The 26,368-nt window shown below is 45.5% G+C and overlaps 1 protein-coding gene and 1 long non-coding RNA gene across 3 annotated transcripts; both read right to left on the bottom strand.

The window, feature by feature from the left end:
* Positions 1 to 406: 406 nt before the first annotated feature.
* On the bottom strand, positions 407 to 3,072 carry LOC124043223. The gene is made up of 2 exons (XR_006840284.1): positions 2,097 to 3,072; positions 407 to 1,939 (listed from the first exon to the last, which is right to left on the bottom strand). It is a non-coding gene; the product is annotated as an uncharacterized LOC124043223 (long non-coding RNA).
* Positions 3,073 to 6,295: 3,223 nt separating this feature from the next.
* Positions 6,296 to 15,617, bottom strand: LOC124043222 (ras-related protein Rab-5A-like). 2 transcript variants are annotated; one of them, XM_046361550.1, is made up of 6 exons: positions 15,439 to 15,617; positions 13,502 to 13,731; positions 13,055 to 13,206; positions 7,074 to 7,196; positions 6,874 to 6,967; positions 6,296 to 6,665 (listed from the first exon to the last, which is right to left on the bottom strand). In XM_046361550.1, exons 2-6 carry the CDS (start codon positions 13,665 to 13,667, stop codon positions 6,550 to 6,552), a joined length of 651 nt encoding a protein of 216 aa, XP_046217506.1. In that variant the 5' UTR covers positions 13,668 to 13,731; positions 15,439 to 15,617; the 3' UTR covers positions 6,296 to 6,549. The 2 variants fall into 2 exon arrangements, with proteins under 2 accessions (XP_046217506.1, XP_046217507.1); XM_046361551.1 differs by having other exon boundaries at positions 15,536 to 15,601.
* Positions 15,618 to 26,368: the final 10,751 nt, after the last annotated feature.

Genomic DNA, 26,368 nt, shown 5'->3' with positions numbered 1-26,368 from the left:
AATACCACAATAATGGACTAGTCCTTGTAGTTACACAATACATATGTAATAAAATGTTTCCAATTATAGGCCGATTATTACATCTTACAATAGAGTTTTGTTATTCTGACTCGATATTCAGAGAGCCAGGGTGAGGACAGGTCTGACAGGACCACTAGTATCTTGGTCGATAGCTTTGCCTATTGAGGTCACACTAAGTGGTCAAAAGGTCAGATAAAAATAACAGGATGCCACTGGTGACCTCCGGCAGAGTGGTTGGGGTTCTTTACCCCAGACAGTGTACAGTAGTGTAAGAAAACATCTGGAACCGCTGAAAACAAAATCTTAGAACCACAAGTTCTAGAAATCATTAAAAAAACAGGAACCACCTCTTAGGTAAGACAAATATCCTACTCCACACATGATATTATTTAACAGTACTGTAAAATGCTTGCATTTATTTTATTTTTTCCGGCTGCAATTAAGTGGCCACAACAACAAAAATGTATACAATGTACATCCCTATGAGTTAATCCATTTATTCATCATCATGATCCACCAGCTAATACCCCAACAGTAGAACAGAGCCGTCTTTCTTCTCCTACTAAGGTTGTTAACATTGTTCCCACAACGTCGTTACATTCCTACTGAGACGTTATAAGACAAGCGGAAAGTAAATGTTTTTCAAATCCTTTCCGCTTTGCTCCAACAGGGATTCAACAGCCAGACAGTGTATTGTGTGTGACTTCAGTTCTAGTGGGATGAGGAGTACTTGACAGGGCATCCTAACTTTAGATCACTCACAAATGAGTGAAATGAGAGAGAGAATGTTAAAAAATAGAAACCAAAAAAAATAATCATTTAGCTTTTCTTGAGAAATAAAGTATAAGTCAGACCACTAAAGAAATGCAAGATATTTTTGTTTGTTAATAACACTTACATTTATAAAGACCACCATCGATTATAATTTAAACATTTTTGTGGGGGGAAAAAAACAACTCCAAACCCACACTGAAGCTGTTTTCTGCTAACTGTACAGTTTAATGATTATCTAGACAACTCCCTAGCAAGCATTAGTCCTGTCAACTGTAAATGGAAAAAGTAGAATACATTGCAATACCCTATGTACAGTATATTATATATATATATATATCACACTGGCTGTAATTATGACAAGATATATTCATGAGAATCATTAGTGCAAGGCATGAGGAAGAGACCTGGACAGAGTTATTGATCAGGACGGGTTGTGTGTGTGTGTAACAGGTCCAGGGTTTAAGAATAACACAAAAGTGTACATGTGTGAGCGAGCCGTGTTTTAGCTTGTGTGTGTTATTTAGATCTGGAAGGGTTTAGAGAAATAAACCTGCGTCTGACTGTGTTTGTTGTCTCTGAGGATGTTTTATCACCAAACAGTCCAGTCTCCCTCTGTGTACACACAACCCCACACCCACAGCACTTCCTAAAGAACAAGGGAGGAATAGTGACCGTGACAAAGAGAGACATCCTGATTGGCACCCTATTCCCTATATAGTGCACTACTTTGACCAGGGCTTTAGTCAAAAACAGTGCACGATTTGGGGAATAGGGTGACATTTGGGACACACCCAGGGCCAGTGTCAGCTGGCTCCTAATGAAGAAGCTCTCAACACCTAGAGGTCACCTCACCATGTTCCCCTCTCTCAACAACTACAGAGGTCATCTCACCATATTCCCCTCTCTCAACACCTACAGAGGTCACCTCACCATGTTCCCCTCTCTCAACACATACAGAGGTCACCTCACCATGTTCCCCTCTCTCAACACCTACAGAGGTCACCTCACCATGTTCCCCTCTCTCAACACCTACAGAGGTCACCTCACCATGTTCCCCTCTCTCAACACCTACAGAGGTCACCTCACCATGTTCCCCTCTCTCAACACCTAGAGGTCACCTCACCATGTTCCCCTCTCTCAACACCTACAGAGGTCATCTCACACCTAACACCTACAGAGGTCACCTCACCATGTTCCCCTCTGTCTCACCTCAATGTTCCCCTCTCTCAACACCTACAGAGGTCACCCACCATGTTCCCCTCTTCAACACCTGGACATCACCATGTTCCCTCTCTCAACACCTACAGAGGTCATCTCATCATGCTCCCCTGTCTCTCCAAGTGGAAAACAGCTGCCTTCCAGCCAGCATCTTGTTTACACCTGGACATGCCTCATAACCTGAACCATAACATGTTGAGACGTAATGAACATCAGCTGACATTGTAACCAGAATGGATCAGGATATAACCCCTCCCTCGGACAGAGACCATCAGGTCAGGATGGGGGTAAGGTGGTGATAGCAGGTAGGGTTGGGTGGGAGTAAGGTGGTGATAGCAGGTAGGGTTGGGGGAGTAAGGTGATAGCAGGTAGGGTTGGGTAGGGGTAAGGTGGTGATAGCAGGTAGGGTTGGGTGGGAGTAAGGTGGTGATAGCAGGTAGGGTTGGGGGAGTAAGGTGATAGCAGGTAGGGTTGGGTGGGGGTAAGGTGGTGATAGCAGGTAGGGTTGGGTGGGAGTAAGGTGGTGATAGCAGGTAGGGTTGGGTGGGGGTAAGGTGGTGATAGCAGGTAGGGTTGGGTGGGGGTAAGGTGGTGATAGCAGGTAGGGTTGGGGGAGTAAGGTGATAGCAGGTAGGGTTGGGTGGGGGTAAGGTGGTGATAGCAGGTAAGGTGGTGATAGCAGGTAGGGTTGAGGGGAGTAAGGTGGTGATAGCAGGTAAGGTGGTGATAGCAGGTAGGGTTGGGTGGGGGTAAGGTGGTGATAGCAGGTAGGGTTGGGGGGAGTAAGGTGGTGATAGCAGGTAGGGTTGGGGGGAGTAAGGGTGGTGATAGCAGGTAGGGTTGGGTGGGAGTAAGGTGGTGATAGCAGGTAGGGTTGGGGGGAGTAAGGTGGTGATAGCAGGTAGGGTTGGGTGGGAGTAAGGTGGTGATAGCAGGTAGGGTTGGTGGGAGTAAGGTGGTGATAGCAGGTAGGGTTGGGGGGAGTAAGGTGGTGATAGCAGGTAGGGTTGGTGGGAGTAAGGTGGTGATAGCAGGTAGGGTGGTGATAGCAGGTAGGGTGGTGATAGCAGGTAGGGTGGTGATAGCAGGTAGGGTGGTGATAGCAGGTAGGGTGGTGATAGCAGGTAGGGTGGTGATAGCAGGTAAGGTGGTGATAGCAGGTAGGGTGGTGATAGCAGGTAGGGTGGTGATAGCAGGTAGGGTGGTGATAGCAGGTAGGGTGGTGATAGCAGGTAGGGTTGGGTGGGAGTAAGGTGGTGATAGCAGGTAGGGTTGAGGGGAGTAAGGTGGTGATAGCAGGTAGGGTTGGGGGGAGTAAGGTGGTGATAGCAGGTAGGGTTGAGGGGAGTAAGGTGGTGATAGCAGGTAGGGTTGAGGGGAGTAAGGTGGTGATAGCAGGTAGGGTTGGGGGGAGTAAGGTGGTGATAGCAGGTAGGGTTGAGGGGAGTAAGGTGGTGATAGCAGGTAGGGTTGAGGGGAGTAAGGTGGTGATAGCAGGTAGGGTTGAGGGGAGTAAGGTGGTGGGAGTAAGGTGGTGATAGCAGGTAGGGTTGAGGGGAGTAAGGTGGTGATAGCAGGTAGGGTTGAGGGGAGTAAGGTGGTGATAGGGTTGGGGGAGTAAGGTGGTGATAGCAGGTAGGGTTGAGGGGAGTAAGGTGGTGATAGCAGGTAGGGTTGGGGGAGTAAGGTGGTGATAGCAGGTAGGGTTGGGGGGAGTAAGGTGGTGATAGCAGGTAGGGTTGGTGGGAGTAAGGTGGTGATAGCAGGTAGGGTTGGTGGGAGTAAGGTGGTGATAGCAGGTAGGGTTGGTGGGGTAGGGTAAGGTGGTGATAGCAGGTAGGGTTGGTGGGAGTAAGGTGGTGATAGCAGGTAGGGTTGGTGGGAGTAAGGTGGTGATAGCAGGTAGGGTTGGTGGGAGTAAGGTGGTGATAGCAGGTAGGGTTGGTGGGAGTAAGGTGGTGATAGCAGGTAGGGTTGGTGGGAGTAAGGTGGTGATAGCAGGTAGGGTTGGTGGGAGTAGGGTTGGTGGTGATAGCAGGTAGGGTTGGTGGGAGTAAGGTGGTGATAGCAGGTAGGGTTGGGGGAGTTGGTGGGGTAGTAAGGTGGTGATAGCAGGTAGGGTTGGTGGGAGTAAGGTGGTGATAGCAGGTAGGGTTGGGAGTAAGGTGGTGATAGCAGGTAGGGTTGGAGTAAGGTGGTGATAGCAGGTAGGGTTGGTGGGAGTAAGGTGGTGATAGCAGGTAGGGTTGGTGGGGGTAAGGTGGTGATAGCAGGTAGGGTTGGGGGAGTAAGGTGGTGATAGCAGGTAGGTTGGGGGGTAGTTGGGGTGGTGATAGCAGGTAGGGTTGGGGGGAGTAAGGGGGTGATAGCAGGTAAGGTGGTGATAGCAGGTAGGGTTGGGGGGAGTAAGGTGGTGATAGCAGGTAGGGTTGGGGGGAGTAAGGTGATAGTGATAGGTGGGTAGGGTTGGGGGGGGTAAGGTGGTGATAGCAGGTAGGGTTGGGGGAGTAAGGTGGTGATAGCAGGTAAGGTTGGGGGAGTAAGGTGGTGATAGCAGGTAAGGTGGTGATAGCAGGTAAGGTGGTGATAGCAGGTAAGGTTGGGGGAGTAAGGTGGTGATAGCAGGTAAGGTGGTGATAGCAGGTAGGGTTGGGGGAGTAAGGTGGTGATAGCAGGTAAGGTGGTGATAGCAGGTAAGGTTGGGGGAGTAAGGTGGTGATAGCAGGTAAGGTTGGGGGGTTGAGGGGAGTAAGGTGGTGATAGCAGGTAGCAGGTAGGGTTGGGAGTAAGGTGGTGATAGCAGGTAAGGTGGTGATAGCAGGTAGGGTTGGGTTGGGGGGAGTAAGGTGGTGATAGCAGGTAAGGTGGTGATAGCAGGTAGGGTTGGGGGGAGTAAGGTGGTGATAGCAGGTAAGGTGGTGATAGCAGGTAGGGTTGAGGGGAGTAAGGTGGTGATAGCAGGTAGGGTTGAGGGGAGTAAGGTGGTGATAGCAGGTAGGGTTGAGGGGTGAGTAAGGTGGTGATAGCATGGGTAGGGTTGGGGGGTAGGGTAAGGTGGTGATAGCAGGTAGGGTTGGGAAGGGTAAGGGTAGGGTTGGGGGAGTGATAGCAGGTAGGGTTGGGGGGGTAAGGTGGTGATAGCAGGTAAGGTGGTGGTGATAGCAGGTAGGGTTGGGGGTAGGGTTGAGGGGAGTAAGGGGTGATAGCAGGTAGGGTTGGGGGAGTAAGGGGTGATAGCAGGTAGGGTTGGGGGAGTAAGGTGGTGATAGCAGGTAGGGTTGGGGGAGTAAGGGGTGATGAGGGTTGGGAGCAGGTAGGGTTGGGGGGGGTAAGGTGGTGATAGCAGGTAGGGTTGGGGGGAGTAAGGTGGTGATAGCAGGTATGGTTGGGAAGGGTAAGGAAGTGAAAGCAGGTAGGGTTGGTGGGGGTAAGGTGGTGATAGTAGGTAGGGTTGGGGTGGGTGTGGAGGCAGGTTGCTTCGCAGTGTGAAGGTCCTTGCAGACACTGAAGAAATCACAGAGCCAATACTGTGAACCATTGCACGATGCCACAGCTATGCCCAATCCCAAATTGCCCTCTAACCCCTTAGGTAGACCTGAGAGAATTGAATAGGTGTGAGCATTATGGGGATCGCTCCACCTTGCCCTCTGATAGGCTAGGTGGAATGTTCACCCGATTGTTTTGATCTCAAATCCTCTCAGATCTACATGAAGTACCTAAGGGGTTAGGGTTTGATTTGGGGCTGAGCATTAGAAGCAGGCAAGGCCTTGGGATGGGACAAAGAGAGACAGAAGGGAGAAACTCTATACTAGCGCTATTAAAGGTTTAGTGGGCAAAGCATATGAATACATTACTCAAGAGACAGATAAGGGTAGACAGAAACAACAGAGAGAAACTAGAAGGAACCCAAGACCACTGCCAAACAGTCTTTTCCTTAGAATTAGCCCTCGCAAACCTTTGAAGACCCTCTCCCTCTCAAATATATGTTTTTGTGCCGCTGAATAAAGTTAACAGATTTTTTTCTCATCATCAAGTTAGGCCATGTAGTGATACATGCATCCATAATTCCCACTATTAAAAAAAATAAACAAAACAAAAAAACAAACAGAAAGGACAGAGATTGTGTTAGAAACACAGAGCGATAGTCTGTAGCTATACCCAAGAGATGAGACCACCATCAGAGTTGCCCCGTCCCTTAGTCCTGCTGCTTGCCAATAGTCAGGAAGAATGAGGTAGGAAGGCGGGCACTAATTTCAGAAAAGAAGGAGGAAGGTGTGAGGTGTCTCAATTAGTAACAGCAGAACCAGTAGGGGAGAGGGAGGGGCAGGGCATCGTTGAGAGAACTATAGATGAGGGTGTTGCTTTGCATTAGTTACTGCAGAGATGAGGAGAAGGGTAGAATGGGAAGGGGGTTCAAAGGGCATCTTTTTTTTCAAAGGGCATCTTTTTCATTGCTGCAGATCAGAGAGTTTTGGGCGGGCGGGGGTCATCACATTAGTTACTGCAGTGTGTGTGGGGGGGGGGGGGGGGTTCGCTTTAAGTACTGCAGCAGGGGGCCTTAGTTGGCTGGGCGGCTTCCGTTAGGTCGACGCCCCTGTTCCGCCCGCTGTTAGCTCCTGTGGCCGCAGGCTCGCTCTTGGGCAATCTTTTTGCTAGAGGATGGAAGAAAAACAAACTTCACAAACGGCAGCTACTGATGAGGATCGCTTGATCAAAACATTCTGCTAGTTCACATTTCCTTGATACATGTCTAAGTATGTATTTAGTGAGTATTTGAGTGTGCAGAGCGTCTGCTAAATGACTTAAATGTAAATGTAAACATCAGTAAGTGATGTGTGTCACGGGGTTAGAGGAACCTACCAATAGCCATGAATATCTCGTTCACATTCATAGACGTCTTGGCCGACGTCTCCATGAAGAGTAAGCTGTTGTCGTCTGCATATGACTGGGCATCCTGGGAAAAACAACCATGTCAGAGACAGTCACTGCCTGTCAAACGCAGACACACACCGGTGTGTTCTCGTGACACCAGACAGGTACAGGTGTTTTGGAGGACTCACCTGGAAGTCCACGGCTCTCTTGCTGGCGAGGTCAGCCTTGTTGCCAGACAGGGCGATGACAATGTTGGGGCTGGCTTGTCTCTGCAGCTCCTTCACCCAGTTCCTGGCCCGCGCAAATGACTCCTGAGACAAGAGACAATATTTTTTTTAAAGAGTTCTAACATTGAGAGTCAATATAAATGTAAAAAATGGTATATAATTTTTTTTTTTTTAAAGAGTTCTTAACAGGGAGTGTTTTTTTTTACCATCGCAGGTGCCGTCTCCTTCACTTTGCTACCTGACAACTTTACGGTTTTTACTTTTTTAAATTACCGTTTATATGTTTGGTTTTTCCCTCAACTTTTTTTTTTCCCGTTCAACTTTTTCACTCCGGACGCTTTATCTGGACGTGGTTCGTCAGGACCTCCAACAGCAGAAGCTAAGTAGTAACATTAACACGATGCCTTCTAATTGCAGTCTCTGTACTCATAATATACAGGAGAACGATCGCCTTATGGCGAGGATAGCTGTGCTACAAGCCCAGCTTCAGACGCAATCGTTGGGCAAGGGTAATTTCATTGTAGGAAAGGATGAAACAGCGTCTGTGCCACCAGTAAGTACAGATAGTAACGTTAGTATAAATCCCTTCGCACGGTCCCCGCAGCCGGACAACTTTCTCACGGCTTCTGGAGGGAAATGCTGTAGGAATGCTCAACCGGTGTCGCTCATTCAGCCGACAGAAACTTTCAACCGGGTTTCCCCATTTTAAGCAATCAGTCGGAGTCAGAGGCCGAGCCTTCTCGTCTCTACTCCTCCCGTTACGGGGTCTCAGACGCCGAAGCTTCCCACCATTAGCTCTGACAAATTGAAAACTCTAGTCATTGGCGACTCCATTACCCACAGTATTAGACTTAAAACTAATAATCCAGCGATCATACACTTTACCAGGGGGCAGGGCTACCGACGTTAAGGCTAATCTGAAGATGGTGCTGGCTAAAGACTAGTCATTCAACTTGAAGCTCGCATCCGCTACAAGACCATGGTGCTTGCCTACGGAGCTGTGAGGGGAACGGCACCTCAGTACCTCCAGGCTCTGATCAGGCCCTACACCCAAACAAGGGCACTGCGTTCATCCACCTCTGGCCTGCTCGCCTCCCTACCACTGAGGAAGTACAGCTCCCGCTCAGCCCAGTCAAAACTGTTCGCTGCTCTGGCCCCCCAATGGTGGAACAAACTCCCTCACGACGCCAGGACAGCGGAGTCAATCACCACCTTCCGGAGACACCTGAAACCCCACCTCTTTAAGGAATACCTAGGATAGGATAAGTAATCCCTCTCACCCCCCCCCCCTTTAAGATTTAGATGCACTATTGTAAAGTGACTGTTCCACTGGATGTCATAAGGTGAATGCACCAATTTGTAAGTCGCTCTGGATAAGAGCGTCTGCTAAATTACTTAAATGTATGTAATGTAAAGCTGAAACTGGCGAGTGTAGAGAGTATAGTTATTGTTATCCACGTCAGTTATCCACGTCAGCACCAACGATGTTAGGATGAAACAGTCAGAGATCACATAGCATCAGCATGTAAATCAGCTAGAAAGATATGTCGGCATCGAGTAATTGTCTCTGGCCCCCTCCCAGGTATGGGGGAGTGATGAGTTCTACAGCAGAGTCTCACAACTCAATTTCTGCCCCTCCCAAAAGATAGAATTTTTATATAATTGGCACTCTTTCTGGGACTCACCCACAAACAGGACCAAGCCTGACCTGCTGAGGAGTGATGGACTCCATCCTATCTGGAGGGGTGCTCTCATCTTATCTACCAACATAGACAGGGCTCTAACTCCACAATTAAATAGGGTGCAGGCCAGGCAGCAGGCTGTTAGCCAGCATAGTGGAGTCTGCCACTAGCACAGTCAGTGTAGTCAGCTCAGCTATCCCCATTGAGACAGTGTCTGTGCCTCGACCTAGGTTGGGCAAAACTAAACATTGCGGTGTTCGCCTTAGCAATCTCACTAGGATAAAGACCTCCTCCATTCCTGTCATTATTGAATCTCAAAATAGGGCTACTTAATGTTAGATCCCTTACTTCAAAGGCAATTATAGTCAATGAACTAATCACTGATCATAATATTGATGTGATTGGCCTGACTGAAACATGGCTTAAGCCTGATGAATGTACTGTGTTAAATGAGGCCTCACCTGGCTACACTACTGACCATATCCCGCAAAGGCGGAGGTGTTGCTAACATTTACGAAAGCAAATTTCAATTTACAAAAGAAAAGAAATGCAGTTTTCGTCTTTTGAGCTTCTAGTCATGAAATCTATGCAGCCTACTCAATCACTTTTTATAGTTACTGTTTACAGGCCTCCTGGGCCATATACAGCGTTCCTCATTGAGTTCCCTGAATTCCTATCGGACCTTGTAGTCATAGCAGATAATATTCTAATCTTTGGTGACTTTAATATTCACAGACCCACTCCAAAAGGCTTTCGGAGCCATCATCGACTCAGTGGGTTTTGTCCAACATGTCTCTGGACCTACTCACTGTCACAGTCATACTCTGGACCTAGTTGTCCCATGGTATAAATGTTGTGGATCTTAATGTTTTTCCTCATAATCCTGGACTATCGGACCACCATTTTATTATGTTTACAATTACAACAAATAATCTGCTCAGACCCCAACCAAGGAAAATCAAAACTCATGCTATAAATTCACAAACACAAAGATTCCTTGATGTCCTTCCAGACTCCCTCTGTCTACCCAAGGACGCCAGAGGACAAAAATCAGTTAACCACCTAACTGAGGAACCCAAGTTAACGTTGCGCAATACCCTAGATGCAGTTGCACCCCTAAAAACATTTCTCATAAGAAACTAACTCCCTGGTATACAGAAAATATCCAAGCTCCGAAGCAAGCTTCCAGAAAATTGGAACGGAAATGGCGCCACACCAAACTGGAAGTCTTCCGGCTAGCTTGGAATGTATGTACCGTGCAGTATCGAAGAGCCCTTACTGCTGCTCGATCATCCTATTTTTACAACTTAATTGAGGAAAATAAGAACAATCCGAAATTCCTTTTTGATACTGTCACAAAGCTAACTAAACAGCAGCATTCCCCAAGAGAGGATGGCTTTCACTTCAGCAGTGATAAATTCATGAACTTCTTTGAGGAAAAGATCAGGATCATTAGAAAGCAAATGACGGACTCGTCTTTAAATCTGCGTATTCCTCCAACGCTCAGTTGTCCTGAGTCTGCACAACTCTGCCAGGACCTAGGATCAAGGGAGACACTCAAGATGTTTAGTAGAATATCTCTTGACACATTGATGAAAATAATCATGGCCTCTAAACCTTCAAGCTGCATACTGGACCCTATTCCAACTACTGAAAGAGCTGCTTCCTGTGCTTGGCCCTCCTATGTTGAACATAATAAACAGCTCTATCCACCTGATGTGTACCAAACTCACTAAAAGTGGCAGTAATAAAGCCTCTCTTGAAAAAGCCAAACCTTGACCCAGAATTTTTTTTTTTAACTATCGGCCTATATTGAATCTTCCATTCCTCTCAACAATTTTAGAAAAGGCTGTTGCGCAGCAACTCACTGCCTTCCTGAAGACAAACAATGTATACTAAATGCTTCAGTCTGGTTTTAGACCCCATCATAGCACTGAGACTGCACTTGTGAAGGTGGTAAATTACCTTTTAATGACATCAGACCGAGGCTCTGCATCTGTCCTCGTGTTCCTAGACCTTAGTGCTGCTTTTGATACCATCGATCACCACATTCTTTTGGAGAGATTGGAAACCCAAATTGGTCTACACGGACAAGTTCTGGCCTGGTTTAGATCTTATCTGTCGGAAAGATATCAGTTGGTCTCTGTGAATGGTTTGTCCTCTGACAAATCAACTGTAAATTTCGGTGTTCCTCAAGGTTCCATTTTAGGACCACTATTGTTTTCACTATATATTTTACCTCTTGGTGATGTCATTCGGGAAACATAATGTTAACTTTCATTACTATGCGGATGACAGACAGCTGTACATTTCAATGAAACATGGTGAAGCACCAAAATCGCCCTCCCTGGAAGCCTGTGTTTCAGACATAAGGAAGTGGATGGCTGCAAACGTTCTACTTTTAAACTCGGACAAAACAGAGATGCTTGTTCTAGGTCCCAAGAAACAAAGAGATCTTCTGTTGAATCTGACAATTAATCTTAATGGTTGTACAGTCGTCTCAAATAAAACTGTGAAGGACCTTGGCATTACTCTGGACCCTGATCTCTCTTTTGAAGAACATATCAAGACTGTTTCAATGACAGCTTTTTTCCATCTACGTAACATTGCAAAAATCAGAAACTTTGTCCAAAAATGATGCAGAAAAATGTATCCATGCTTTTGTTACTTCTAGGTTAGACGACTGCAATGCTCTACTTTCCGGCTACCCAGATAAAGCACTAAATAAACTTCAGTTAGCCAAATACAGCTGCTAGAATCCTGACTAGAACCAAAAAATTTGATCATATTACTCCAATGCTAGCCTCTCTACACTGGCTTCCTGTCAAGGAAAGGGCTGATTTCAAGGTTTTACTACTAACCTACAAAGCATTACATGGGCTTGCTCCTATATATCTCTCTGATTTGGTCATGCCATACATACCTACACGTACGCTACGGTCACAAGACGCAGGCCTCCTAATTGTCCCTAGAATTTCTAAGCAAACAGCTGGAGGCAGGGCTTTCTCCTATAGAGCTCAATTTTTATGTAATGGTCTGCCTACCCATGTGAGAGACGCAAACTTGGTCTCAACCTTTAAGTATTTACTGAAGACTCATCTTTTCAGTGGGTCATATGATTGAATGTAGTCTTGCCCAGGAGTGTGAAGGTGAACGGAAAGGCTCTGGAGCAACGAACCGCCCTTGCCGTCTCTGCCTGGCCGGTTCCCCTCTTTCCACTGGGATTCTCTGCTTCTAACCCTATTACAGGGGCTGAGTCACTGGCTTACTAGGGCTCTTTCATACCGTCCCTAGGAGGGGTGCGTCACTTGAGTGGGTTGAGTGACTGATGTGATCTTCCTGTCTGGGTTGGCACCCCCCCTTGGGTTGTGCCGTGGCGGAGATCTTTGTGGGCTATACTCGGCCTCGTCTCAGGATGGTCATTTGGTGGTTGAAGAAATCCCTCTAGTGGTGTGGGGGCTGTGCTTTGGCAAAGTGGGTGGGGTTATATCCTTCCTGTTTGGCCCATTCCGGGGGTATCATCGGATGGGGCCACAGTGTCTCCTGACCCTTCCTGTCTCAGCCTCCATTTATGCTGCAGTAGTTTATGTGTCAGGGGGCTAGGGTCAGTTTGTTATATTTGGAGTACTTCTCTTGTTCTATCCGGTGTCCTGTGTGAATTTAAGCGTGCTCTCTCTTTCTCTCTCTCTCTCGGAGGACCTGAGCCCTAGGACCATGACTCAGGACTACATCGCATGATGACTCCTTGCTGTCCCCAGTCCACCTGGCTGTGCTGCTGCTCCAGTTTCAACTGTTCTGCCTGTGATTATTATTATTTGACCATGCTGGTCTTTTATGAACATTTGAACATCTTGGCCATGTTCTGTTATAATCTCCACCCGGCACAGCCAGAAGAGGACTGGCCACCCCACATAGCCTGGTTCCTCTCTAGGTTTCTTCCAAGGTTTTGGCCTTTCTAGGGAGTTTTTCCTAGCCACCATGCTTCTACACCTGCATTGCTTGCTGTTTGGGGTTGTAGGCTGGGTTTCTGTACAGCACTTTGAGATATCAGCTGATGTACGAAGGGCTGTATAAATACATTTGATTTGATGAGACATGGTACCAGGGAAATGGTGATGTTAAAAACACTCCACTTTCAATCTGGAACGTGAATGGATCACCAGTGTGACCACATATCCAAACATGTGAGATCAATTATCATTCTTACAAAGGAAGGTTGGTTGCACTGATTATATAATCTATCAAGATTATGCTACTTGCCTCATTTGTGATGTCGTAGACCACGATGGCGGCCTGCGCCCCTCTGTAATACATGGGCGCCAGGCTGTGGTAGCGCTCCTGTCCTGCCGTGTCCCAGATCTCAAACTTCACCGTCGTGTCGTCTAGACACACTGTCTGGGTCAGGAAGGCCGCTGGGGAGGAGTGAAGAGAGTTGTCAAATACATAATTGACGTGAACTTTAAAAAGCATTAAAGCAGGACACCTCACTAAACACATTCAACAATATGAATGAAGGGATAAATAAATAACTACAGCCCAGACCCAACAACAACCCATAGTCCCCATTGCGCCATTGTCTGCAAGTCTGAGGTTCCTTCCATAACCGGTTCCTTCAGATCCTATAACACTGAAGGGGTAGAAACTTCCAGAAGAGGCTATAGATACTTTTCTGTTCCTGGCTTAAGTGCATAAATGAGTGATGGTCACCTCCAATGGTGCTCTCCTGGAACTCGTGGAACTGTCCCTTGACGAAGCGGAGCACCAGGCTGGACTTGCCCACTGCCGACTCCCCCAGAAGTACCAGCTTGAACTGGCAGATCTTGTTACCAGCGTTAGACCCGTTGGGTCTCGTAGCTCCTCCCCTGTTGGCCATGGCCTAGTCAGATCCCCCGGTCAGTGTTTGTCCCGCACGTCTGACTATGCTGTCAGGGCTTCAGCTGGAGGCGGCGGTAGAGAGAAGGAAAAAAGGAACAATTATTCACAACTCTGATGATGTATTCTGCTAGGGTTATGTCAGATGTGGTAAAGATAAGAGGATTTTGAAGTAGAGATATGGATGTTTTCGTAAAGTTGTTTTGACATGTAGTTTAACCCTGGTCTATAAGTGAGTCAAGGTGACAGTATGGAAGTGGACATGATTCTCAGAAAAAAAAACTTGATATACATGTCCAGACTCTTCTGATAAAGAGATCAACTTAACCCTTAAATATATGGTGAAATCTTGGAATGGAATGAATGAGCTGGACATTTTATTTCCCTTCTTTCTCAGGGAGGTAGAAGGCAGGCTGCCCTGAAAACAAGTTGTCAAAATAAACATGGCTTGGCAGTCAAACCTTGCTGTAGAGCTGGGGCATGTTAATAAGAGCACACCATAGCAAAACACTGTGCAACGGAAAACGAATACAAGCTTTTCTTATGGGACAAGCAGATAGTATATCCTTGTATTAAACAGTTCTCTCCCATTTTGTGTATTGAATATGACCCAGCCCAGTCTCTGAATGCATGGTATCACAGAGATGGCTGGATATGTGAGCTCACTAAAATATATTTTCCCTCTTCAAATACACCATACATTGCTACTGACATAGTTGTGTGTGCCTAATCTGTAGACTATGGAAATAGTTTTGTTAAAGACATAATAATATGGCTCTGATCTGGACTTCCCATATGCATTTACAGTCAAAACAATGCAAACTCTTTCGGTACACACAGTAACATCCCCACTCGGAGCTGAAATTGTACCCCTCAAACTTTCCAAAACACACACACACAATGTGTCATAGAGGAAAACACTACTCAGCAAGGACGTTGCAGTGTTGCCTTCCAATGTAAATATGTTCGCCTACATATAGCTAATATAATAGCGACGTTAGTTAGAAGGTAAACATGCGCAATCGGCTGACAGCAATGCCAACGGCCTGTACTCTCTGTTGCCTTCGAGGTGGGACGTGACTCAACCAGCACTGTTATGAATCTCTGCAGTGCTAGCATGGACTGTTCAAACTTCTAACAATGTACTAAATTAGCATAGCCAACGTGGCCTATTCTTCGATTTATTTTCGAAGCCAAAGCATCTAGCTAGAAAATTGAGAGTACGCCATTTTCCAAATAGAAGCAAATGCTAACCCAATTAACGTTAGCTTGCTAGCTAGATTATTAGCAAGCCAGGTAACTAGCCAGCTGACTAGCTACATCAACATCTGAATTGCTAACGTGTGCTACCTACCTACTCCCTGATTACTGACTGTCTTACCAAGCAGCTACTGTTAGCTAGTTAGGTGACTGGGTGGCAAGCTAACGTTAGCATAACAAGTCCGATTGCGAATGTGATGATGGAGCTGGCTGGCCAACTACATTTTCAATAAGCTAACTAGCGAGGAGAAGCGTATTACGAACCCATGTCCACACATGATCAACACAACTAGGATAAACAACCAATAAATAGCATCACGAACACGGTTTTGACCGGAACGATTAAATTACAAAACCGTTGTTAGGTTTCTTCCCGACCCAAATCCGGGCCACGGCCTATTTTTTGCATTTCTCATCAGACGCCAATGTTAGCATATCAAGCTAGCTAACCTAGCCTGTTGACAACTAATGAGCTGAAATATACAACTTGTCACACCATTTGCTTACTATACCTGAGTGCCAGTCGGTTGACGAACACAGAATACCACACACGAGTCTATACACAAATTAAAGGTCGCAGTGCGGACAGATACGTATTGTTGAACATACAAATAATTTCAACAACCCCGATCACGTCTCCTCCTTTTTCTTTCTTCTTGCAACTTCCCCTTTTACTAGAACCAAAACACAAACAACCCCTTCCGCCCATTCTGCCACGTCACACAGCACGTCTACTCTGCAGAGGTAACGCCGGATTCATGAATTTGATTGTTTTTCTTCGAGGATGAAATCAAGAGTAATGTGGGATTTCAAGTGATTTGGAACAAATTAGTAAAACTAGTTAGAAGCAGACGTTAGATTACCCAATTGCCTTGTTATTGGATCTGCCATTTACAATTGAAGTAAATACAGGGCTCAAGTAAAAGCTTTTGGATAATTAAGATGAAGATGACGTAAATATGCATATAGATGTATTACTCATAAAGTGAAGGGGGGACAATGTGCACCAAAAAAAACATAGCCGAGGGTAAGGTGTAGGTTAGGCTGTATCATAAGTTATCTATTGCCGGATTTAAGAGCGTCTGCTAAATCACTTAAATGTTCAATGTAATTTAAAAGAACTGGGAACTCGGTAACGAAATGACGTCAGTGAACTTCAGGTTGGGAAGTCGGAGCTCTAGATAGCGGCCCGAGGTCCTGAGTTGGAATTGCGACTTGTGTGACCATTCAAATCGATTTTTCATAGTCGGAGCTCGGTTGTTCCACCGAGTTCTCAATTGTTCTGAACGAACTGAAGTCGGAAGTAGGACATTTCCAAGCTCCAAGTTGTTTTGAACGCGGCATTTGTATCTGACTGTGTTTCTCAACCTTGTTCGTTCCAGGGACTGGCCATGCTGTCCCTTGTGTGTCTGGGACCAGCAAGATATGTCTTTTCCTCCTATATTAAACCTAGCTTTGAATAACTGACTCAATTAGGGAGTAAACGTTATTTATAATAAGGATTAGAAAATCGACCCCTGAAATGAAAATGGATGAACATCACATATTTTACATAAACCCTCCCATGAACGCTTGAAAAATAATAAGTGACTCCCCTATACCCAAAATAATACACTACATGGCCAAAGTTATGTGGACACCCCTTCAAATTAGTGGATTTGGCTACTTCAGCCTCGCCCGTTGCTGACAGGTGTATAAAATCGAGCACACAGCCATGCAATCTCCATAGACAAACATTGACAGTAGAATGGCCTTACTGGAGAGCTCAGTGACTTTCAACGTGGCACAAGTCAGTTTGTCAAATTTCTACCCTGGTCAACTGTAAGTGCTGTTATTGTGAAGTGGAAACATCTAGGAGAAAGTGGTAGGCCACACAAGCTCACAGAACGGGACCACCGAGTGCTGAAGCACGTAGCGTCCTCAGTTGCAACACTCACTACTGCGTTCCAAACTGCCTCTGGAAGCAACGTCAGCACAATAACTTCGTCGGGAGCTTCATGAAATGGGTTTCCATGGCCGAGCAGCCGCACACAAGCCCAAGATCATCATGCGCAATGCCAAGCGTCGGCTGGACGATGTAAAGCTCTCCGCCATTGGACTCTGGAGCAGTGGAAACGCGTTCTTGGGAGTGATGAATCCTGGTTCACCATCTGGCAGTCCAAGGGATGAATCTGAGTTTGGTGGATGCCAGGAGAATGCTACCAGCCCCATTGCATAGTGGCAACTGTAAAGTTTGCTGGCTGTTTTCATGGTTCGGGCTAGGCCCCTTAGTTCCAGTGAAGGGAAATCTTAATGCTACAGCATACAATGACATTCTGGACGATTATGTGCTTCCAACTTTGTGGCAACAGTTTGGGGAAGACCATTTCCTGTTTCAGCATGACAATGTGCCTGTGCACAAAGCGAGGTCCATACAGAAATAGTTTGTCAAGATCAGTGTGGAAGAACTTAACTGGCCTGGACAGAGCCCTGACCCCATCAAACACCTTTGGGTGGATATGGAACTCCGACTGCGAGTCAAGCCTAATCGCCCAACATCAGTGCCCGACCTCACTAATGCTCTTGTGGGTGAATGGAAGCAAGTCCCAGCAGCAATGTTCCAACATCTAGTGGAAAGCCTTTCCAGAAGACTCAAGGCTATTATAGCAGCAAAGGGGGGACCAACTCCTTATTAATGGCCATGATTTTTGGAATCACATGTTCGACAAGCAGGTGTCCGCATACTTTTGGTCATGTGGTGTAGTGAAACAATAAAGTGGAACATGCTTACCGTTTATCCTCACTTCTTGGACAGATAAGAGCATAGATATGCAGTTGTAGAAACTGTTATTCGTCCTGTAAGTGTTGGATGGCAACACATACTTTTTATAGAGCACAGGGCTGTGGGCCAGAAGGTTGTGGATTTGCAGAGGTATGCTTTTTAAAGAGTGCATAGTGGGTGGATGAATTGACCTCCAAATATACGGATATAGCAGACTGTAGCCTAATTTTGTAGACCTCCCTCTTATTTCCTAAATAGGAAGAAATAGGCTCCAACACAAATCCCTCTTGTTATTAGTAAAGTCTAATTCAAATTAAGAAGTTGAAATGAATTATGCCTACTCGAATTTGCCTTCTTTCAGCACCATGAGCTGTCCATTTTCGATTGATTTTGCAGCAGCTGCTGCTTCAAGTTTCAGCACAACAAAATTACTAAAATTTGTCTTATTGTGAGGTCAATAACTCTGGTGAATACATAAGAAACATGTTGTTTTTAATAACATCAATTATAGTAGTAGCACGCTAACAAATTTGACCCCCGGTCCTCCTTCCCATCGTCGCTCTCTCCTTCTCAAACCGAACAGAACAAAGGCTATATGCTAGTCTCTGCAGAAGTCTGGGCCTAACCAAAAATTAGTCAAAGAGCCTTTGACTCTCTTCCTGAACTGCGACCGTAGGGTTCGTTCAGCAGGCAGCACACAAAAACGTTTTTCATCAGCAAGAGCAGAGCAGGCCGGGGCTCAGGGTTGGAATATCCATTGCAGTGTGTATTGCAGCCTAGTTTTATTCACACCATCCCAGCAGCTATCTTAGAAATATTACTTTGCTCTGTGCTTCTCTGAACATGCACTTCGTAGCCTATAGTCTATAGTTTATGGATAATTTGATTGAGCCCACACTAAATAGCCTATAGGCACACATCATACTCCCAGTGGAGTATCAGAGATGAGGGGTGGCATTGGGCACACATCGATATATAGCCTAATAAGCAACTAATTCCAAAGCATAGTTTAAATTCTAAAACAAAAATATCTCAATTTCATCAATAACAAATTACATGACCTCCGTTGGACTAGATTTTTTTTAAATACGAAACTCTCCACTTGACTGAAATTGAAAAAGCATTCTCCTTCAGGTAACCATTCTGTACAGTTCTATCCATCCCTTAGTATCATTAAAACATTTCACAAACTGGCACGGGTCCATAGACTGGAGGATGAGATACACAGGTCTTGGAGCAAGATGCTGCTGCTATTTGAACCAGAAGAGGGAGCTCAAGGCTTTAAAATGATACCATACATACAGTCCATTGGTGGAGGTCTAGATACCTGTTACCGTTATGTGTCTCACAGCTGGAAATCCTGCCTCACATGAGTCCTATAAATGAAGGCTGACATACACAGTAAAAACAAATAAACTATCAACAGCATTGTGAACCGTATAGAAATGATATTCTATAAGGCTACCATTCCATTTCCACATTGTGTTATTCATCCAAAGAAAGACCATTTATTATTTTTGTATCGCAAGAGTGATTCTGTCAAAATCCTCTGGTTTTCTCAACCTTCCATTGATCAATCTGCAAACCAACGTGTTGACAAAGTAATCAATCAACCAAAACCAAATATATATTCAGTCTTGGTTGTCCTGCCTTTATGAAGACGTAAACAAGTCACAGCCAAGTCAAGCCTTTTACAACCTGAGGTTGGAGTAGCAGCAGTGAGTTGGCCCACAGATTCTCTTTAGGAAGCCTCTCCTTGACCCTGGCATGGTATAATAACCTCCACTATTGTACTTTGACAGTGGGGCTATTCTTAGTACAGCACACTTAGCCCAGTGCAGTATGGCACTGTTAAGGGTCATAATCTCTATTCAATGAAACCCGTAGACAGTATGTCTGTCTGGTCCCTCAGTGCCCAAGTCAAGGAGGTTAGCCTAGTGGTTAGAGCAATGGACTAGTAACCGGAAGGTTGCAAGTTCAAATCCCTGAGCTGACAAGGTACAAATCTGTCGTTTTGCCCCTGAACAGGCAGTTAACCCACTAGGCCGTCATTAAAAATAAGAATTTGTTCTTAACTGACTTGCCAAGTTAAATAAAGGTTTAAAAAAATTAAAAAAGGAGGTTGCATTGGATCCCCGGACAAACAACAAGATGATTATTCATTTGCCCATAAAGTATTCACACCCCTTGATTTCTTTCAAAACTATGTTGTGTTACAGCCTAAAATACATTGTCAGACATTCACTGGCCTACACACAATACCACATAATGTCAATGTGGAATGATGATTTTTGCAAGTTAATTAAACATTTAAAGCTGTTTTCGACCCCTTTGCTATGGCAAGACTAAATAAGTTCAAGAGTACACATTTGCTTAACAAGTCACATAACAAGTTGCATGGACTAATAATAACAGTGTTTAACATTACTTTTGAATTACTACCTCATCTCTGCAACTTGCGCATACAATTATCTGCAATGTCCCTCAGTCGAGCAGTGAATGTCAGACACAGATTCAACCACAAAGACCAGGGAGGTTTGTACAGAATGAGGCCTGTACAGAATTAAACATATTCCAAGACATGCATCCTGTTTGCAACAAGGCAATAAAGTAATCTGCCAAAAAATTGGGAAAGCAATTCACTTTTTGTCCTTAATCTACACTGGAGTTGCTTACCAAGAAGACACTGAATTTTCCTGTGTCAGAGTTACAGTTTTCACTTAAATCTACTTGAAAATATATGGCAAGACCTGAAAATGGTGTCTAGCAATCATCAACAAATAATTTGACAGAGCTTGAAGAATTTTGAAAAGAATAATGGGCAAATGTTGCACAGTCTAGGTGATTAAAGCTCTTAGAGATTTACACAGAAAGACTCACAGCTGTAATCACTGTCAAAGGTGCTTCTACAAAGTATTGACTCAGGGGTGTGAATACTTACAGTACCAGTCAAAAGTTTGGACACACCTACTAATTCAAGGGGTTTTCTTTATTTTTACTATTTTCTAGAATAATAGTGAAGACATCAAAAATATGAAATAACACATATGGAATCATGTAGTAACCAAAAAAAGTGTTTCAATTTGAGATTCTTCAAAGTAGCCACTCTGCGGTCCAATCATCCCAAACCATCTCAATTGGGTTGAGGTTGGGTAATTGTGGAGGCTAGGTCATCTCCTTCTTGGTCAAATAGCCCTTACACAGCCTGGAGGTGTGTTTGGGTCATTGTTCAGTTGAAAAACAAATGATAGTCCCACCAATGACAGTCCCACAAACCAGATGTGATGGCATATTGCTGCAGAATGCTGTGGTAGCCATGCTTGTAAAGTTTGCATTGGATTCGAAATAAATCACTGACAGTGTCACAAGCAAAGCACCCCCACACCATCGCACCTCCTCCTCCATGCTTCACTGTGAGAACCACACATGCAGAGATTATCCGTTCACCTACTCTGTGTCTCAAAAAGACACGGCGGTTGGAACCAAAAATCTCAACTTTGGACTCATCAGACCAAAGGGCAGATTTCCACCTGTCTAATGTCCATTGCTCGTGTTTCTTGGCCCAAGCAAGTCTCTTCTTATAATTGGTGTCCTTTAGTAGGGGTTTCGTTGCAGCAATTCGACCATGAAGGCCTGAATCATGCAGTCTCCTCTGAACAGTTTATGTTGAGATGTATCTGTTACTTGAACTCTGTGAAGCATTTATTTGGGCTGCAATTTCTGAGGCTGATAACTCTAATGAACTTATCCTCTGCAGCAGAGGTAACTCTGGGTCTTCCATTCCTGTGGCGGTCCTCATGAGAGCCAGTTTCATCATAGGGCTTGTTGGTTTTTGCGACTGCACTTTCAGAAACTTCAAAATTCTTGACATTTTCCGGATTAACTGACCTTCATGTCTTAAAGTAATGATGGACTGTCGTTTCTCTTTGCTTATTTGAGCTGTTATTGCTATAATATGGACTTGGTCTTTTACCAAATAGGGCTATCTTCTGTATACCACCCCTACCTTGTCACAACACAGCACAACACAATAATTTGTTTTTAACTGACTTGCTTAGTTAAATAAAGGTTAAAAAAAACAAGGCACACCTGTTAATTGAAATGCATTCCAGGTGACTACCTCATGAAGCTGGTTGAGAGAATGCCAAGAGTGCGCAAAGCTGTCGTCAAGGCAAATGGTGGATACTTTGAAGAATCTCAAATATATTTAGGTTTCTTTAACACTGTTTTGGTTACTACATTATTCTAAATGTGTTATTTCATAGTTTTGATGTTTTCACTTTAATTCTGCAATTTAGAAAATAGTAAAAATAAAGAGAAACTCTCCAATGAGAAGGTGTGTCCAAACTTTTGACTGGTACTGCAGGTGCATACAGGTGACAGACAGTGACACACGGACAGACACGTTCATTACCGTCTTGTAATCATTAGTACAACAGTTGTAAACTAGAGTTTCTATAAATGCAGGTATGTTTATCCTCATTTCGTTCCGTTTGCTTCCTTTAAGAAACATTTTTCAACAGAATCGGCAGAATGAATACACCCCTCACTTTCATAGCAGCCTCGTTGTATTCCTTCTCGCATCTATGCACTCCTCTCCGCTCACCTTTTATCTTTGTTACTGGACTTCAATACACATCACATCAGCTGTATGTGACCAGGCACAAAAACATTTCCAAGCAAAACCATAGCATAACCTCTACATTGTTGTTTCCATATTAGCTAAAGTAGCATCATAGTCAACATAGCTAATAGAACTAACACATTAATAAACCTGCTACAATCAATCAGAAACGTTACAGTGTCCAGTCAGTAAGCAGTTTAGCACTTACACCGGCAGGCCCCGGTGGAAATTAATTAGTAAAACCAAAAGCTTACCTTGACTTGGAAGAGTTTCATTCTTGTGTTGGATAGTCATAGCCAGCTAGCTAACATAGCATCCCTCTGTTTGAGCAGGGTGTTTGAGTAGGCTAAACTAGCTAGCTGCATTTGCTAGCTAAGTAAGTGAAACTGAAAGTTTAAAAAATATTAAATCTCTCTCTATCTATCTCTTGGTTGTCTTTCATTTTGAAAGAAATTAATTTGTTAACTGTTCAATTATTGTCTTTCTCTCTCTCTCTTTGAGTCAACTACTCACCACATCTTATGCAGTGCAGTGCTAGCTAGCTGTAGCTAATGCATTCAGTACTAGATTCATTATTTGATTGGGTGGGAAAATCAAATCAAACCGAATGTATTTATATAGCCCTTCGTACATCAGTGGATATCTCAAAGTGCTGTACAGACACCCAGCCTAAAACCCCAAACAGCAAGCAATGCAGGTGTAGAAGCACGGTGGCTAGGAAAAACTCCCTAGAAAGGCCAAAACCTAGGAAGAAACCTAGAGAGGAACCAGGCTATGTGTGTCATGTTTTGTCATTTATTATCATGTCTTGTCCCTGTGCTCCCCATTCTATTCGTTTCCCTCTGCTGGTCTTATTAGGTTCTTTCCCTCTTTCTATCCCTCTCTCTCCCCCTCCCTCTCTCACTCTCCCGCTCTCTCTTCTCTCTATCGTTCCGTTCCTGCTCCCAGCTGTTCCTATTCCCCTAATCAATCATTTAGTCTTCCCACACCTGTTCCCGATCCTTTTCCCTGATTAGAGTCCCTATTTCTCTCCTTGTTATTCGTTTCTGCCCTGTCGGTTCCTTGTCTAGAATTCACCGTGCTGTGTTTGTGTATCGCCCTGTCGTGTCGTGTTTTCCTCAGATGCTGCGTGGTGAGCAGGTGTCTGAGTCTGTCTGGTTCAAGTGCCTTCCCGAGGCAACCTGTTGTTCACCTGCTGTTCAAGATCGAGTCTCCAGTTTGTCCTCGTCATTTCGAGTGAAAGTTGTGTTTTTTTGGATTGTATTTACTTTACTGGATTAAAGACTCTGTTTTCGCCAAGTCGCTTTTGGGTCCTCTTTCACCAGCATGACAGAAGGAACCGACCAAGGAATGGACCCAGCGACTTCAGACGCTCGTTACACTGCCGTCGAGATCCAAGGAGTCATGCTCGGCAGACACGAGCAGGAATTGTCTGCTGCTCGCCATGCCGTGGAGAACCTGGCCGCTCAGGTTTCCGACCTCTCTGGACAGTTCCAGAGTCTACGTCTCGTGCCACCTGTTACTTCCTGGCCTGCCGAGCCTCCAGAACCTAGGGTTAATAACCCACCTTGCTACTCCGGGCAGCCCACTGAGTGCCGCTCCTTTCTCACGCAGTGTGAGATTGTGTTCTCTCTCCAACCCAACACATACTCTAGAGAGAGCTCGGGTTGCTTACGTCATTTCACTCCTTACTGGCCGGGCTCGAGAATGGGGCACAGCTATCTGGGAGGCAAGGGCTGATTGCTCTAACAAGTTCCAGAACTTTAAAGAGGAGATGATTCGGGTTTTTGACCGTTCAGTTTTTGGTAGGGAGGCTTCTAGGGCCCTGGCTTCCTTATGCCAAGGTGAACGGTCCATAACGGATTATTCTATTGAGTTTCGCACTCTTGCTGCCTCTAGTGAGTGGAACGAGCCGGCGCTGCTCGCTCGTTTTCTGGAGGGACTCCACGCAGTGGTTAAGGATGAGATTCTCTCCCGGGAGGTTCCTTCAGATGTGGACTCTTTGATTGCTCTCGCCATCCGCATAGAACGACGGGTAGATCTTCGTCACCGGGCTCGTGGAAGAGAGCTCGTATCAACGGTGTTTCCCTGCTCCGCATCGCAACCATCTCCCTCCTCTGGCTCAGAGACTGAGCCCATGCAGCTGGGAGGGATTCGCATCTCGACTAAGGAGAGGGAACGGAGGATCACCAACCGCCTGTGCCTCTATTGCGGAGTTGCTGGACATTTTGTTAATTCATGTCCAGTAAAAGCCAGAGCTCATCTGTAAGCGGAGGGCTACAGGTGAGCGCAACTACTCAAGTCTCTCCATCAAAATCCTGTACTACTTTGTCGGTCCATCTACGCTGGACCGGTTCGGGTGCTACATGTAGTGCCTTGATAGACTCTGGGGCTGAGGGTTGTTTCATGGACGAAGCATGGGTTCGGAAACATGACATTCCTTTCAGAGAGTTAGAGAAGCCTACGCCCATGTTCGCCTTAGATGGTAGTCATCTTCCCAGTATCAGATTTGAGACACTACCTTTAACCCTCACAGTATCTGGTAACCACAGTGAGACTATTTCTTTTTTGATTTTCCGTTCACCATTTACACCTGTTGTTTTGGGTCATCCCTGGCTAGTATGTCATAATCCTTCTATTAATTGGTCTAGTAATTCTATCCTATCCTGGAACGTTTCTTGTCATGTGAAGTGTTTAATGTCTGCCATCCCTCCCGTTTCTTCTGTCCCTACTTCTCAGGAGGAACCTGGCGATTTGACAGGAGTGCCGGAGGAATATCATGATCTGCGCACGGTCTTCAGTCGGTCCCGAGCCAACTCCCTTCCTCCTCACCGGTCGTATGATTGTAGTATTGATCTCCTTCCGGGGACAACTCCTCCTCGGGGTAGACTATACTCTCTGTCGGCTCCCGAACGTAAGGCTCTCGAGGATTATTTGTCTGTGTCTCTTGACGCCGGTACCATAGTGCCTTCTTCCTCTCCGGCCGGGGCGGGGTTCTTTTTGTTAAGAAGAAGGACGGTACTCTGCGCCCCTGCGTGGATTATCGAGGGCTGAATGACATAACGGTTAAGAATCGTTATCCGCTTCCCCTTATGTCATCAGCCTTCGAGATTCTGCAGGGAGCCAGGTGCTTTACTAAGTTGGACCTTCGTAACGCTTACCATCTCGTGCGCATCAGAGAGGGGGACGAGTGGAAAACGGCGTTTAACACTCCGTTAGGGCATTTTGAGTACCGGGTTCTGCCGTTCGGTCTCGCCAATGCGCCAGCTGTTTTTCAGGCATTAGTTAATGATGTTCTGAGAGACATGCTGAACATCTTTGTTTTTGTCTATCTTGACGATATCCTGATTTTTTCTCCGTCACTCGAGATTCATGTTCAGCACGTTCGACGTGTTCTACAGTGCCTTTTAGAGAATTGTCTCTACGTAAAGGCTGAGAAGTGCTCTTTTCATGTCTCCTCCGTTACTTTTCTCGGTTCCGTTATTTCCGCTGAAGGCATTCAGATGGATTCCGCTAAGGTCCAAGCTGTCAGTGATTGGCCCGTTCCAAGGTCACGTGTCGAGTTGCAGCGCTTTTTAGGTTTCGCTAATTTCTATCGGCGTTTCATTCGTAATTTCGGTCAAGTTGCTGCCCCTCTCACAGCTCTTACTTCTGTCAAGACGTGTTTTAAGTGGTCCGGTTCCGCCCAGGGAGCTTTTGATCTTCTAAAAGAACGTTTTACGTCCGCTCCTATCCTCGTTACTCCTGACGTCACTAGACAATTCATTGTCGAGGTTGGACGCTTCAGAGGTAGGCGTGGGAGCCATTCTATCCCAGCGCTTCCAGTCTGACGATAAGGTTCATCCTTGCGCTTATTTTTCTCATCGCCTGTCGCCATCTGAGCGCAACTATGATGTGGGTAACCGTGAACTGCTCGCCATCCGCTTAGCCCTAGGCGAATGGCGACAGTGGTTGGAGGGGGCGACCGTTCCTTTTGTCGTTTGGACAGACCATAAGAACCTTGAGTACATCCGTTCTGCCAAACGACTTAATGCCCGTCAAGCTCGTTGGGCGTTGT

Source organism: Oncorhynchus gorbuscha, linkage group LG09 (assembly GCF_021184085.1).
Source record: "Oncorhynchus gorbuscha isolate QuinsamMale2020 ecotype Even-year linkage group LG09, OgorEven_v1.0, whole genome shotgun sequence".
Classification (NCBI taxonomy): domain Eukaryota; kingdom Metazoa; phylum Chordata; class Actinopteri; order Salmoniformes; family Salmonidae; genus Oncorhynchus; species Oncorhynchus gorbuscha.
Note: the sequence above shows the minus strand (reverse complement) of the source record. Positions and strands in the feature narration are given on the sequence as shown.